This window comes from Epinephelus fuscoguttatus, linkage group LG6 (assembly GCF_011397635.1).
Source record: "Epinephelus fuscoguttatus linkage group LG6, E.fuscoguttatus.final_Chr_v1".
In the NCBI taxonomy this organism is placed as follows: domain Eukaryota; kingdom Metazoa; phylum Chordata; class Actinopteri; order Perciformes; family Serranidae; genus Epinephelus; species Epinephelus fuscoguttatus.
In genome coordinates, this window is record NC_064757.1 from 9,510,114 (window position 1) to 9,526,999 (window position 16,886).

General features: G+C 40.7%; 1 protein-coding gene across 5 annotated transcripts; it reads right to left on the reverse strand.

Annotated features, from left to right (window-relative positions):
- Positions 1–668: 668 nt before the first annotated feature.
- Positions 669–16,129, reverse strand: abcb9 (ATP-binding cassette, sub-family B (MDR/TAP), member 9). 5 transcript variants are annotated; one of them, XM_049578350.1, is made up of 14 exons: positions 16,113–16,129; positions 15,492–15,606; positions 14,652–14,719; positions 12,072–12,739; positions 10,533–10,647; positions 9,383–9,513; positions 9,051–9,256; positions 8,779–8,976; positions 8,503–8,631; positions 8,229–8,417; positions 7,174–7,347; positions 5,698–5,857; positions 3,216–3,352; positions 669–3,117 (listed from the first exon to the last, which is right to left on the reverse strand). In XM_049578350.1, the coding sequence occupies exons 4-14, from the start codon at positions 12,736–12,738 to the stop codon at positions 2,797–2,799; spliced, it is 2,427 nt and encodes an 808-aa protein (XP_049434307.1). In that variant the 5' UTR covers position 12,739; positions 14,652–14,719; positions 15,492–15,606; positions 16,113–16,129; the 3' UTR covers positions 669–2,796. The 5 variants fall into 5 exon arrangements, with proteins under 5 accessions (XP_049434307.1, XP_049434308.1, XP_049434304.1 ...); XM_049578351.1 differs by lacking the exon at positions 16,113–16,129 and having other exon boundaries at positions 12,072–12,399; positions 15,492–15,645; XM_049578347.1 differs by lacking the exons at positions 15,492–15,606; positions 16,113–16,129 and adding an exon at positions 14,807–15,064.
- Positions 16,130–16,886: the final 757 nt, after the last annotated feature.

Sequence of the window (16,886 nt, forward strand, 5' to 3'; positions counted from 1 at the left end):
AACTCCACTGTCTCGGCTAAACACAACGACTTTTATTTTAAGACAATTAATTTCTCATCCTTTAAATTAAGTTCTTCACACCTACCTTTTAATCAACAAAATAATATATACCTAGGGACTGTTTTTTATGAGAGGGGAGGGGGTGGTGCAAAACAGGGCAGGCACTTAAAATCATTTTTAAGAATTGGCAGGGAGTTATGTTTTTAGATTTGGTTTAGGGAGGGGACATTCAACTTTAAATGGTCTTATTATGTATTTATTTTAAATACCCTCAGAACCACAAAACATGCAAAAGGGTTTTAAAGGCGTGTTTTCTTAAAACACAATCCACAATCACACCATTAATCATAGCCAGAAACTGTGAAATAATGTTACTTATGGTGGAGTGAGGGTCATGTATTTTCCCACTCAGAGAGGCTCAAGGAAAATATTTATAGCCTCATGGTAAAAATAAATAAATAAATGAAATTTAAAAAAATGATAATAATAATAAGTTAAGTATTGTCTTATCTGCATTGTGCAATGTCAAAGCCAGCAGTCGTAAAATAGCACAAAGAGCCTGAGAGTGGTGGGACTGGCTCTAGTTTTGTGCCTGTAAGCATGTTTGCTGCCACATGATACTTAGGCAACATGATAAATATGAATAGAGAGGTTGTTATATTGTATGAGTCTGGACAAAAATAAACAAAATGCTAACGTCAACATCCATGTTAACATCAGGGTCAACATCCATCCATCAACTGAAATTGAATGAGGATTTACGTGTAGACATTAAATGCAGCATTAAGTACTAATCCAACATGTCTGTTTCCATAAAGGCCAACAGTATATTTTATTCATTTTTTATTCATAGTGATTTATACAATTACATTATGCATCTCTGGAGTCATTAAATTTATTTGCCCTTATCACAGACAGTTAGATCCCTACTGTGAATTTAGTTCATCAGACAAAAGGCACCCATCTTTTCTTTGTGGTCATTGCAGCACTTACTTGTAGAGCTACAAATGATGTAATCAAACAGCCTTGAAAAGAAACACAAAGCATTTCCACACCTGCTACAGCAAACTCCATATAAAAGCAAAACAAATCCTGAGGAAGAGTTCAATAAAACAATAACTTACGTGATTGTAGTATGATGATGAGGTATTAAAAAACAAACACAACCTTACATAGTGCATCAGCAGCAACATATTGCCTGTTCTTAAAGCTAATATATCAGTTAATAATCATAGTGGCCATTCATTCAAGTTTTATTTCTAGTGGCAATGCCAACCCTCTATGATATGTTTTTGATACATTCAACTGTATTTTTAAGTCCATAATGCTACTTAGTTTGTCTATCATTTGATCTTAACCTGAACTGATTCTAACATAATCAAATTCTAGATTAAAGGGATAGTTTGGATTTTTTTTAAGTGGGGTTGTATAAGGTACTTAGCCATAGTCGGTGTATTACCTACACAACATGGCAGTCGGCATGCCCCCAGTATAGATAAACACCCTAGAGTCTGATGGGGAGGCTAAGCAATTTACTGCTGTTAAAGGGGTCTGCAATAAAATGTATTTTAGCCACCTGAAAAAAGTCTCACCTAAAACAGTGTATTGAAGGTATTTTTTACCAATTTCCATTTCTGTCAGACAGCAATTTCCAACAGGAAACTGAAGCTGTTATATCGCCCTCTTCAAAGCCCGACTCCATTGACAAAAACAGTGATTTAACATCACTGAACACAGGAGCTGCTGGTCTACTGCTGTCTCGATCAGTTATTTTGAAGTGGTGAACTCTGATTCACCAAAGTCACACAATGACACAAACTAACAAACTGATGGAGACAGCAGGAGACCAGTAGCTCCTGTGTTCAGTGAGCCCAAATTTTTGTTTTTGTCAATGGAGTCTGGTGGCTTTTAAGAGAGCATAGGTTGAACTGAAGCTGTTAATGACTTCCCTGTTGGAATGGGTGGTCTGACAGAAAGGTAAAGCAGTGAAAATACGCTCAATATAGCATACATTTATTTTGCTGTAGATTGTTTTTAGATGGGACTTTTTTTTAGGTGACTACAATATGTTTTGCTGCTGACCCCGTCCACAGCAGCACTTTGCTTAGCTTCCGTTTCAGCAATCCTGCCACTTGACAAAACTGGGAGGTGTGCCGACTGACATCTACTGTAGGTAATACTTAATATTCTAACCGCTTCATCCTCTTGAGGGTCGCGGGGGGGCTGGAGCCTATCCCAGCTGACATCAGGCGAGAGGCAGGGTACACCCTGGACAGGTCGCCAGACTATCGCAGGGCTGACACATAGAGACAGACAACCATTCACACTCACATTCACACCTACGGACAATTTAGAGTTATCAATTAACCTAGTCCCCAATCTGCATGTCTTTGGACTGTGGGAGGAAGCCGGAGTGCCCGGAGAGAACCCACGCTGACACGGGGAGAACATGCAAACTCTGCACAGAAGGGCTCCCACGGCCAGGATCGAACCGGTAATGTAGGTAATACTGACTCTGGATAAGTACCTCATACAACCCACCTTCAAAAAATCTGAACTAGCCCTTTAAGTTATATTAAGATCCTGGATTTCAGTTCAGTGTTTGGAGTGTCCTGTGGTCTAAATTCAGTTTGAAGACCTCTTCTACCCTTTGCATGGAAATAGTTAAACTAAACACTACTGAATATCTGAATAAAATAGCCTCTATAGTACATATGGTTTGAATCTTAGAATATACAAAACGTGCCATCACCCATCCAGCAGTTCAATCCCATTTCCACACACTGCAGGTCATTCTCAGTAGCGTACATTATGCTCAGAATCACTGGTGCTGCAACTGCTGCTCTTTCTTCTCTTCTTCCCTCCACCATCAGACTTCCAGCTGAGTTTTTCAGATGGGTTGAGGACCTCCGCCCCTGTCTCAATGCCTAGGACCTGCCTCTGCACCAGCTTGTGATATAGCCCCCCACTGGCCATCAGCTGACTGTGAGACCCCTGTTCCGCCACACGCCCCCTGTCGATCACGATGATGTTGTCTGCCTTTTCCACTGTGCTGAGCCGATGGGCGATTACCAGCACTGTGTGCTCCTGCATGATGTTGTTCAGAGCCGTCTGAACCTGCAGCAGATGTAGCAAGGATGAACAAAATGATAATGAGATGAGTTAGCAGCTCTCTGACACAATAAAAAAGTTAAATAATGAAGCCTTTCACTTACCACGTGTTCACTCTCTGCATCCAGGGCGCTGGTCGCCTCGTCCAGGATAAGAACACGAGGGTTGCGGATGAGAGCTCTTGCAATGGCCACCCTTTGTTTCTGCCCCCCTGACAACTGGGTGCCTTTCTCGCCAACACCTGGGGAAGAAAAAATACCAGTACTTCGGCTGCATGAAGAACACATGACAATTAAACAGTAAAACCTAACTGTGAGGTTTCTAGCAGGAAAGCAGTGCAGGGAAGTTAGTATGAGGGAAAAAGATTACATTCTAATCCTAATACTAAATCGTGTTTAACTCTGGTAAATTGTGCAAGGGTACATGTGCTATGGGAAAAACCAGGGACGGAGCAGCAGGGTGGCCTCTGGGGCTCCAGCCCCAAATGTTTTCCTTCACCCTTTTAGGTTTTTAAAATTCCTTAAACTTTGAGTCATTCAGATAATAAAACAGTTTATGTCCATGTTGTTTATCATACTAAGCTATTCCCCAAAGAAATCTTAACGTAATATAATTTAATTAAGTAAATGTTCTGTTGGCCTAATATTCAATTCAGAGTATTGAAGAGCACTACTTGTTACTTACTTGTTGGGGATCATATTTGCAGCCTAGATTATTTTGGTATCGATCATCAACAGTCCCGTGCACAGACATTTTTTTGGGCAGGTGCTCAAGTAAAAGAAAAGGGGCACCTCTCTCATAGTTATTGATTTCAAATATAAAGGTATATACAGTAACACGTTTTGCTTGCTCAGGCATTCAGTACTGCTTTCAAATATTTAATTTCCTGTAGATCAACTTGTCTTATTTCATGTTATCCGCTGAGTCAACGCACATTTTGCTGTGAATAAATGTGATCTGCAGGGAGGTTTAAATTATTCTGGATGTACAGTGTAGAAGCTACTCTGACACCAACACACTTAGGATGATTTCTACCTCAAAGTTCTTCAATATGCAGTCAACACAGCACTGAAGAGAAAAGAGACTTTTTTGAGGGGTAGTTTGGTTCATTTACATCAAATTCAGATTCTTACAAACATGGTTCTTTTCTTCAGACCTTAAATGCAAGGCTTATTTTAGATTTTCTGTCGTCATCACTTTCCCATCAAAACCCTTTACTTTAACCAGCTAAATGCTTGATTTCCTGTTGGTTCAGAAATAATATTGTTTTTAAAATTCAATCCACTGCCCAAGAATCTGTAAACAGTAAAGTTTGTGCATACCAGAAAATGACTGTGTTTTATTAAATAGTTGCGTACTAATATTTAAAATTATCATCCAAATAAGCTTTAGATATTCTTGAAGAATTCCAGAGAACAGAAGCCTGCAGCAGCTGTAGCTTTGCGCCCTTCCTCTCCTTTTCTGTGCTATTAGCACAGGAAATATGCAGCACCAAACCGCATTTCAGATTTTTGTAAATTAATTATCAGCCGCGGCACGGGAGATCTAAACATTATTTCGAGTAGAGTTTTGGGTTTTAAAGACGTGGAAGTGAGAGAAATACCGTAATCCGGTGACAGTCTTCGATCGCGCTGGGCAGTCAGTGAACTGGAATCAGCCAGAGAGTTGGAGGGAGACGGTGTGATTTAGCAGACTAACTTGCTTGTTGTTAAACTTAATGGCGGGTTATTACCTAAATTAGTCTAGCTGTATTGAGATGTTTTAATAGTTAAGTCTCACAACAGTTACAAACAATACCTTGACTTAGGGCAAACTCTATCGTTACCTGGCTTTCCATGAAGGTGGGTCACAGCAAGATGTGGATGCTGCTTTGCAGGGTGTTCTATTTACGTGCACTAAGTGATGACTGTGACAAGGGAAGTTGATGAGGGAGGGACAGGGGCTCTTGTGGTCTGGCAGAATTAAAACTCAAATGCGGTTGTCAGGCGTTACAGCAACGCTTTTAATTGAGACTTGGTGAAATGGGCCAAATTTAAAAACTAAAATATTAAATCAGAAAAATAAATAGACAAAAAAGGTCTCTCAAAAAAGAGCACTTATCCAGTCAGAGGGAAAACGGGAAGGTGTTTGAGCACCACCTGGGGTCTATCTGTGCACGTGCCTGCATTTAAATGTAGCAGATGTGTCAGAGAAACATTTATTCTGTTTTAAGGATAGTAATGATGTTTACGCCAAATACGTTATGTAACTTCAAAACAGTAACATTAGACAAAGTAGTCATCCTCAACATTTGCTGTGTTTGAGTTTCAGAATGATGAAGAACAGTTAAATACAAAACAGGATGTAGTCTCTTCGTGATGAATTTTTTCCTTGATAATTTTCATGTTTTTTGAAATGATGTACAAAGTTTAAGGCAGTAGACTATCTCAAGTGGCTTGAAAAGTGGCTTGTCATAATCCTGGAAACTGTCTGTTTGCATTTGTTTCCAACACGATGGTCTGTGAGTGGGTGTCCTAGCTAACCTATCGTTTACAATACCAATACATCAATGACTGACCTCTACATGAACACACATATAATAATTACTTGTCTCATAGCCTGAAGGGAGGGCGGTGATAAAATCATGAGCATTAGCCTTGGTGGCAGCCTGCACCACAGCCTCCATGGGGACGTCAGTCAGGCCATAGGTGATGTTCTCACCGACCGTCCGAGCAAACAGCACAGGCTCTTGGCCCACAAGAGCCACCTGCAGACACAAAATAACACATGGAAGGTTTTACGTGTGAAAGATTCTTAACCTACGATAAACTGATTTCAGTAACAAGAACAGAGTGTCGCAAAAATCCGATATATCTCATTCCTCTGTACCATAGGCCATAGTGGTCAAAAAATGTTGCACTGGTGACATGTTCCTTCATTACAAGTAACATGGTGACTGTTGTTTATTTTGAGTCCAGTCCATCTCTTATACAATGTCGTGCAGCTCCAAATACTCACTTGAGCAAGGTTCTCAAATTTTTTTCAGTAATTTACCCTCCTTAAAATATTTTTCAGGCAATTACTCCTTAACTACTGCACAAGATTTTTGGTAGAAATGCAAAGTAAATAAACATAAACCAGAATGTGATTGCACTTGTGGCAGTTGACAGTTAATGCATGAACTGAAAAAAGGAATACTGAATATAAAATGTGGTTTATCGATCAAACATTTTTTTTTTTAATTTGAAATTAATACAGTTTCATTATTTTTGGAATTACGTATGATTGATATTTCTAAAAAGTAACTAAACGCCAGAGTTTTGGCTGACGTGCCTCTTCCTCGGCCCCACAGGAACAGCAACAGGCTTTATAGTGGCCAAACCATAGAATTACAACTTTTGGGTCCGTGATTTGATGCCATTGGGCCCAAAGGACTTTTTCCCATAGACTTACATTGTCAATCAGTGTATCAATTTTTTGAGCGTAACAACATCGGGATTTGATCCATTCAATCCGATAACATTTGGAAAGTAAAGAAGAGCTTGGTAGCTCTTCCAAAACACGCCCTGTGTCTTGGCTACCAAAATAAAAAATAAAAACTGGAAAAAACAAAACTGAAAAAAGTGGTTTGGGGGTTTAGTTACTCTTTTAATTTACATTTAAAAAAAGAAAATCTAATGTACTCCAGAGTACCCCTGGGGTTACGATACCCCCATTTGAGAAACACTGCATTAGAGAACCCAAAGTGCTGAAAATAGTACCTAACAAATCAGCAATATTTGCTAAAAACTACAGTGTCCAGATGTTTTAGGGAAATTACTTTATTATTAAAAATAATATATTTGTAATTAGTTTTTGGAATGCCTAAATAATCCTAACCCCTAAGCAGTAATCAACAGGCTTGGTTTTAGTGCAACAAACAGGGTAGTTAAGTTGGAAAGTGCTGAGAGACAGACTAACACATTTGTTAGATTTGTTGACATCAAGAGAAGAAAGAATAAGCCAGTCTTATCCTTCAAAAGGGCACGTTCCAGCCTGTCCTAATTGTTGAACATCCTGTCAATCATACTGATGTAGACTGACCTTGGAGTGGAGGTAGTCATGCTGGAAGGTGTGAATGGGCTTTCCATCCAGCAGCACTTGGCCTTGTTGAGGAAGGTAGAAGTTTTCCAGCAGACTCACACAGGAGCTCTTCCCACTGCCTGAAGGTCCCACGAGGGCGGTTACCTCCCCAGGATGCAAAGTGAATGACACTCCCTGCAAACACATCAATACGGAAGTGATTTCTTTTTTTCAAACTTTCAGACACCACCACCATAAAAAGTCGACACATAGTACAGTAAGTAAGGGGTTTCGGGGTTAAAGGGCAACTGATATTATTGGACTTGTGTTATCAACAGCTAATATTATTTGCACATAATTTAATTACCTTCAAATATGGCTATTATCATGTTCAAATAATAAAAAAATTGAAATGCTGCTTGAGGGCGGCACGGTGGTGTGGTGGTTAGCACTCTCGCCTCACAGCAAGAGGGTTGCCGGTTCGATCCCGGGCGTGGGAGCACTTCTGTGCGGAGTTTGCATGTTCTCCCCGTGTCAGCGTGGGTTCTCTCCGGGCACTCCGGCTTCCTCCCACAGACATGCAGATTGGGGACTAGGTTAATTGGTAACTCTAAATTGTCCATAGGTGTGAATGTGAGTGTGAATGGTTGTCTGTCTCTATGTGTCAGCCCTGCGATAGTCTGGCGACCTGTCCAGGGTGTACCCTGCCTCTCGCCTGATGTCAGCTGGGATAGGCTCCAGCCCCCCCGCGACCCTCAAGAGGATGAAGCGGTTAGAAGATGAATGAATGAATGAATGAAATGCTGCTTGATTCCCTAGAACCTTATCCTGATACATTACAAAACTTAATACAGTAGCTTTTAGACACTTGATACAAGATACTTGATGCAGATTTGAAGTAAAAGGCTTGTAGTGGCTACAACAAAAACTACAATATATCAGCATCACCCTGGGATCAGTTTAGACTGAGCTGAGTGAATCAGACATGGCATGACCCCTGACTCTTGATACCTGCAGCCAAACAGTTATATATAGTTTATCAACACATGGTGAAAGCAAAATCCCTCAGAACAAACCTTGAGAATATCAGTCTCAGGGCGTGTTGGGTAGGCAAACGTGATGTCTTTAAATTCAACCAAACCGGTGCATGTGTCTGGAGCCTCTGTGCCGTCAGCTGGGTGTTTGGTTTCTCTGTCCAGGTACTCAAAAACCTTCTCGGCAGCACCAACCCCCTGCATGAGGCCCGTGTACACTGATGCAATACTCTGTAAGGTAAATCACACTTCAGTTAAGGGGATTTGTGTCTCTATATGCACATAATGAAATAAATTAATAAAACTGATGAAATACCTCCAGACATTCTCCCAGTTCCAGCAAGTAAATGAAAAAAGAGATCAAGGCAGCACTGCTCATCTGTCCAGTAAGTACAAGGTGGCCGCCATAGAAGAGGATAGCCACCTCTAAAGCGAGCTCTGAAATCTGAAACAAACACACACACACACACACACACACACATCCTACTGATGTCCACGTTGAAACACACAGTAATTAAGAAATACAAAGTATTGTACGTAACAGATTTAGAGCTTTACGTCTTCATCTGAAGGGGCAACTGCTGATACCCACACAACTGGACCACATGTAGCAAGCGTAGGCCAGGGCTTGTTTTTTGTTGAGCCGGAACATGACCAAAAGCTTGCTGTAGTAGGAGTCGGCCTCCCCGCACTCGTTGGCAAAGCTCCGTACTGTCCTCATGGCTGAAATGGTTTCCTCTGCAACTTTATTGGCCTCTGCGAGGGTTGTTTGCACCTCTTTGGTCAGTTTCTGGAAAAAAAAAAAAAAATTAATCCATTTTTTGTGCAAATGCAGTGATCAACAAAAACAGAAATCTACTTTACCTTGTAGTAATCCCCATAGAGTCTGGAGACAAGGGCAATGAAAGGGAATCCCATGATGGCCACCAGTGTGAGCTTCCAGGACATCCCAAACATAAAGATGAAGAAGCCGATGCCCTTGACCATGCTCCGCAGGAAGATGTTGACATTCTGGGAGATGAGGTCACTCACCTGAGTGGTGTCCGCAGACAGACGTGAAATGATGTCACCTACAGGGTGAGACAGGCATGTAATAACATTAGAAGGACTTCTCCTTTGTTGAAGAAGGCACTCATACAGACGAAAGTCAATAATAGAGATATAGGGAGGGTGGATGTGTAGTGTTCCTATATCACCTGTATGGTTTTCATCAAAAAAGCCAATTTCCTGCCTCATCAGAGTTCTGAAGAGATGGTTCCTGAGCCGAAGGTTTAATTTTGCAAACGTCAGGGTGAAGACTCCTCCACGTACTCCCATTGCAAGTGAACTGGGGAAAGGGTAAAGGCGCAATAAAGAATTTAAGTCTGGTTTTTGGCACATATGACGTTCTCGCTTCAAATTTAATCGAGCAGCTTTGCCATATGTCATTATATCATCACACACTCTTCCTGATCCCTCCCACCTCTGCATACTCCCAAACAACGGCAAAATGCCAAAACAATTATTATTACCATTACAATAAGCAAATCATTACAACTCCAGACTGCAACATTCTCATATGAACAAATATTTGCTCACCCTTTTCCACCAATTAAGCTCTGATTCTTTTACCAGTTCCATTCAGAATTCGGTGAACCTTGTTGCTTTCTAGCGAGCCAGCCCATGTTTCCATCTGTTTTGCCGGAACCATTTTATCGAGGATGTGTCATCAACAGAAGTAAACAGTAGCAAAATGACATTGATTACCTGTGAACTAACTTCTGTTGTTACAGATATTTGTTTTTACGTCCAAAGCAAGCATGAACAGCTATTGATGAGATCACTGCACACTCTTTTTTTTGTCCAAAAATTCCTCTCGATTTCTCCACTGTTGCCTCCTCCATCCTCTTTTTCCAACCAGCAGAATATGATTCACGCATAGATGTTGTCTGAGTTTGCATTCAGGTCAAGAAAAAACTGCTATTTTTTGGTTACAGCTGTGAACCAACTTTTGGGTTCTGAACCACCTCATTTTTGGTCGAAGCTCTGAATAGTTCAAAATTAGGTGCAGGAACTGGTTCCATGTTGGTGCAAAAGAGGTACAAATGTCACCTTATATTGATCTGAAATTAGTGTCTCTCTAAGGCAAATCATAATATGATACCATACCATATACGTTATTGTTCTCATAGGGAAATTTATCTTGGACTTAGGAGCTGCACAAGCATTGCTGCCCTACAATAACAGTCCAGAAGCAATGAAAAGCACACACTATAAAACATAAAAACAAATACTACACGTGTTGTTATGTTTTTATGGTGTATGCTTTTCATGTCACGTCACAGAAGACAACCTGTTGATACTCACCTAGCTAAGGCCAGCACTGACAGTATGATCACAGGCTTAGCAAAGTACTCCATGCTCTTGTGAACCACAATGCTGTCTATTGCTTTTCCGTAGTAGTACGGTATGAAGGCCTCACCTGCAGGTTAGAGAGAGAGGAGCAGAGATATTATGTAAGAATGTCCACATACTGACTTTTCATACGTGTAATAGGCTGTTGGTACATGAATATACAGTAGCGCTGCAGGAATGAGTTCCAAAACCCAGGGATGAGTTCGCATATTTGCTCCCAGTTCCCTCGTTTCGAAGTCAGTGGGTTTTTTGCTGTCCTGTTCCTGCTGTGGATCACCGCTATATACTGTTTAGAGGCAGCTGCAGTGTGGCGCTGCCCGTGTTTACGAGAAGCTATTATATGGCTGTCTTACTGAGGTCCAAATGTATGGATAGTTAGGTCATTTCATAACCAGAAACCACAGATTACCAGAACCATCCAGAATCACGGACCATTATAAAGCAGCAGCCAACAATGTAAGAAGTCGCAAAAAAGGACTAAATTACAGTGCACAAATTAAAGGGATGGGATCACATTACACTGGAGTTGTATAATTCCATTTGACAAATAAATTATTGATTAATGCAAAATCCAAAGGAAAAATCCTATTGGCTTCTTTGTGTTGAGGGGGCCAGGGCGATGCTACCTTCTGTATCGGCCTACAAAAAACATCATCCCTGCAGCACTCTTTTATCAAGATAACTTAGTGAAAACTTGGACAATAATGAGATATTTGTTTTCAAAATAAATTGAGAAAATCAGTAAGGCTGTAACAATAATTTGGATATTTAATTAACTGTTTATGTACTGTTGAGATTCTCTGTATCTAGCTCCTCCTTTGTGAGGATTTGCTGGTTTTCTTTGCTCTGTGTGATAGAAAATATCTTTAAGAATAAAACAAGACAGCTTGTAGAAAAACAGCAACACAATGTCTAACTTGCAAAAATAATGCTTTTAATTCGACACCTCTTTCAGTAACTAGACCGTCATCAGGCACACATCAGTTTGTGTCCTTCAGCTCTGGAAAAATGTCCCAAAGATGGACGTTTTCTCTATTTTCTGACATTTCACAGACCAAATGACTATGACCCAAAGGTCATAATTTACACTTTTAGGAGTTGTTTTGAAGGTGAGGTGGCATTTTATGGAGCTTTGTATTTTACTATGCAGTATGGCCTGAAAACACTGTACCAATAAAAGAATTGCATCTCTGTGATAAGGTGCTATAAGCTGCCTCCACCTCTGTTTCTATCTATATTTTTTTGTCCATGTATAAAACAAGTAAATAAAACAAAGCCCTTCACTATCTTTTCAATATTGAAGTTTGGCCTCTGAGTTGCTCCTGATGAGTGCAAAGGCTACATGTGGTGTAATCTGGAATGAGTCACAGTCATAACCTACAGCGTCAGCCTCTGTTGTGGTATAGCACATGACTGTTGCAATCCTTTGTAACCGACAGGATTAAACACTTTTATTGGACTGGTTTATATTACTATGTCAATGACACTCACACACAGCAGAGATGAGGAGGAAGAGGAAGGCTACGGACAGCAGCCCACCGTCCTTTTTGCAGTAGGTCAGCAGACGTCCCAGTGTGGCCCCAGAGCTGGTCATCTTTTTCTCCTGGCTTTCCTCATTCTTCTTCTTCCTCTCACACCCCACCCCCTGCTCCTCCTCACCAGCTGTCCCCACCAGCTTCTCAGCATCCTCAGAGCCCCCCTCTCCTCCACTTGCGCAGCTCGTGCTTGCCGAGTTGGACTCCTTCCCAAGCATCCTCCAGAGCAGCATGACACCCAGAGAAGAGGCACAAGTCCAGCATATCAGGCTCAGGAACCAGGGCTGTTGGGTCAGAGACTTCAGCTCGGTTAGCATCAGCATCTTGGCCAGGGCGTAGGTGATGACGATCAGACAGATGAAGACAATGAGCGAGGAGAGTTTAGCTGCCCTTTGTGGGCCATCTTGTCTATTCCATGACACCCCTATGGAGGCTCCCAGCAGGAGGGAGGCTCTGAGCAGCACAGTCACCCAGAGGTCCAATGCTGACTGGAGGATGTTAAAGTTCAGGGCATCCTTTGTGAATATACTCAAGTGCGAACCATGTGTGTACAAGACAGTGGTGACAATCACGTCCAGTAGGGTGTACAACACAGTGCAGCTCACAGCTACTTTGATGCCCATGCTGCAGGATAGAGTTACATATAAAGTTATAAGAAATACAACCACTGTTAAAGCTACAGATGGTAACTTTTATTAAAAATAATTTTTTGTCATATTTGCTGAAACTGTCACTATATCCACACAGTGGTACATGAGGCAAAAAACCATGTTCCTTCTCCACCTTGTAGTGCGTCTAATGGCAACTGCAAGAATCCTCCGTGGTTTAAGGGAAACAACCAATCAGAGCAGAGGGGTTTCTAATGTAGCTGTGCACCGTATCAACCACTGCTCATGAACTGCAGCCACTAGGAAGTGCTGATCAAATATGAATCAAGTTTCTGTTAGTGCCTTGCCTATTTCTCATCTCAAATGTTTTCAGAAACATATTTTAGTGTACTGTTTAGCTGTTAAATCAGAAAGTTTGTGACCCTACAGCCATGTTGAAGACAGTCGAGCCAAAACAAAGCACCGCCCACCAGCTGGGCCAACCTTCTCACTTTACAGTAAAACAGTAGGGCTGCACAATTAATCAAATATTAATCACGATCATGACTTTGGCTTCCCACAAATAAATGACCATGATCGACTGCAAAATTGACATTTAAAATAATGTTGCTAACGTTACCTTACTGTTAACATAAACAGTATGTTTTTCCTCATTAAAGGGTTTTTTCTGGGGAGTTTTTCCTTATCCGCTGTGAGGGTCCAAAGGACAGAGGGATGTCGTATGCTGTAAAGCTCTGTGAGGCAAATTGTGATTTGTGATATTGGGCTTTTAAATAAAATTGATTGATTGATTGATTGATTGATTGATTGATTGATAAATACCCATCAGATCTTTTGTCCTTAAAAACAATGAGCAATCGTGATAAACAATCGTGATCTCAACATTGACCAAATAATTGTGGATAGCATTTTATTATAATTGTGCAGCCCTACTAAACAGAACATTAAAATATGTTTCTGAAAACATTTGAGGCAAGAAATAGGTGATACAGTAACAGAATCTTTACATAGTCTTTATAATAGTTTGACAATTTGACTGCAGTTCAGAAGCAGTGATTGACATGATTGACAGCTGTGTTACAGACTCTGTGGCCAGGCCCGCCTTCAGGGGGAGTCAGAGGAAATAGATGATCCAGCCCAAGGCCAAGGGGGGCCCATGAAAAGTTCTATGGTTGACCCTTAAATGGGATCAAGTACAACAATTTACATTTCCATCTGGTACTCCCACAGGTATTGTGAAATGATGCAGTCCATCTGACATGGGTCTGGTGCAGAATGCGCAGAAATCACAAGTGCTGCTAATGTAAACATGTTAAGTGAACTGCAGCCTGACTAGTGAAGTCAGAATTCTTCACCAAAAATCAGGGGCTCCTAAAGGAAAGTCAGGGTGCAGAGGTAACAAGACAGTGAAAGGAGCAGAGGGGCAATGGACAAATGTCTGGCAAAAAACTGTGAAGAAGCAGCAGGTATGACGGGCGGAGCTGAAGGTGACAACTGAGGCAAACTGATTTTCAGCAAATCAGTTTTGTTTTTAGAGTTTAAGCTGTTAAATCTCCTGGGCAAGGATGAAAGGACATCATGAAACTTGAAACTGCTGTCCCCCTGCCCTGACCACTGGCCTGACTGGTGGTTTTCCCTAAGGCAGATGGATTCTTGCAAATACCATTAGGAGCAATGGGAGGAGGCAGAGGATTATTTTTTCACAGATTATGTGTCTCTTTTACTGTGTGGCTATAGTGACAGTTTCAGGAAAAATGTTTAAAATGTTTTAAAACAAAAAACTTCCAACTGCAGCTTTAAACTATCCCAGGTAATAAAAAAACGGACACAAAAACAGAAACCGACAAAACAATTCTATGATATTTTAAGATCACTCAAAGGCAGCAGAAATGACTCCACCAATACTTGAATTATCTCTTCACACTTACTTTATTCTGTAGGGATGCACTTCCGGTCTCTTGCGGCTCTATCTGCAGGGGATAAATGTGAGGTAGTCCTACAACAAGTTAAACACAAGATGTTACTACGCTGTAAATGACTGTCCAGCAAGATGGCAACCTCAGATAACAAATATACCTATTACATTATAATCTAACTCTGTGAGTTAGCAGCTAGCAGGCGGTGAGTTGTGGTGGGTCAGGTTTCAGACGCGTCCATGTTATTGAATCCCATAATGTCCAGCCGGGTGTCCAGGGGAATGTTAAATTAGTTTATACAGTCTCTCCCTATTCATAATGAAATAAATAGCAGCGTAAATATGGTACAAGTTGATAAACAGCTTCCACGCCTTAAACTGGGTCGGGTGGGTTTAAGAGAGTGAACCGACATTAGCCTTGCTGGACACCGGTGTCAAAGATCGTCTATGTAACAGAGGATTCAGACTTTGCAGGTGTTTGACAATCTGACAAGACAGGTAGCACAATGTGGCATAATCGCGCACAAGCCACTGACAGCTTCGTGTAATCACGTTGTAACTTTCTTGTAATATGAATCAATCAAGTGATTAATCTGAACTATCAAAAAAAAAGAGCATCCATGTGGTAAATCTGATGTAACAGTATGAAATGATCAGTCCAGCAGCTCGGAAATGATTCACAGCACAGGAGTCACTGGATATTATGTCCAGCTACCGTCCTGATTTTTATTCTATTTTTCCAAAATAAACTTTCCATTTCCCACTTATCCTTATAATTTGGAATCCCCTGTGTCCACTAGGTCTAAATTTATAATCTATATGAAGTGAAATTGAGTCTGTTAAAGTATCCTACCTGGTCGAGGAGTGACTACGTAAACCAGCTCCTGTGACTCTCTGAGTCCCCGGACACACACACACTGCCAAATATCTTCACCCCCATAAATGAAGAGACGCACTGGTTTAGATACCTGGAAAGGAGGCAGAATGATACCTCTGTTCATTTTTACCTCTCTGACCTCAATTGTTGCGGAAGTGAACGTTCTTTGGCTCCTCCCACCAGGTATTTTGTGAACGTTCAAGAGCATCCGGTCAAAACCACCAAAGTTATGTTGAAAAATGGGACATTTCAAGAAACCTCCGTGAAATATACAACAACTGTAATCCTGTTATACCTATTACTGGCTCATAATGGTAGTTTGTCACTATAAAATCGTAGCAGGAGACTAAAAATAGTATTTTAGGTTCCTACATGAGATTATTCGTTCAAGCCTACTGATTTATTAGGGGCTGGTCTGCACTTACCAGAGAAGGGTGGTAGCTGGGTGTGACTTCATTTTATTATTATTATTATTATTATTATTATTTTGACCCTCCCTGAAGCTACAAATGTTTTTCCTTGAGCCTCCCCAAGTGACTGGCAAAAAATGCATGACCCTCCCTCGACCATAAACTGTTTTAGATTTTAAAAACTTACCCTCTGATGTTTGAAAATGTAATGTTAAAAGTTAAAGATGAAATCCTGGATTTGAAAAAAGCCTTGATTTTTCACTCTTGTTGTGCTGCCTAGTTAGTGTATTCGGGTTATTCTTGGCCAATTTTTAAATGAGACCCATATAATACAGTCATTTTGATGAACTATCACTATTTTTAGCTCAGATTTTGTTACCTTTTTTTTCTGACGAAGTGTGCGTTGCATATGATGCGTCCATGGACCAAAATTTTAAAATCCAACAATTTCTGTTTTAAACACTTACTGGCTATGATGAATGATTAATTTAGGTGATTTTAAAAGAAAACTCACCTTCTGGATTTGGAAAGCATGTTTTCTCTCAAAACCAGCAGGGAAATAGAAAATACAACCATTTAAATCATTATGCCCCTCCCCTAAGCCAAAATAAAAAGCCTAAGTCCATCCACGGTGCTTAAAAATTTGTTTGACATACCTGCCCGTTTTTGCAATACCCCCTCCCCTCTCATAAATAACAAACAGTCCCTTAAGATGTTTTTAATAAGTACAGCACAAGTGGTTTCATGGCCCTCAACTTTACCGTTTTGGTCACTCTCACTGCACCCATCACATGTTTTCAGCAGTAGCAGGTCGCTGTTTTTAATTGTTTTTTTGTTTTTGGTCACTTTATGTACATTTTGGTGATGATGCTTTTTATTTTACTTTATGATGGATTTTCACTTGAAATGGAATATTTCTCTGTAGCATGTTTGTGTGTGTATGTGTGTGTGTGTGTGTGTG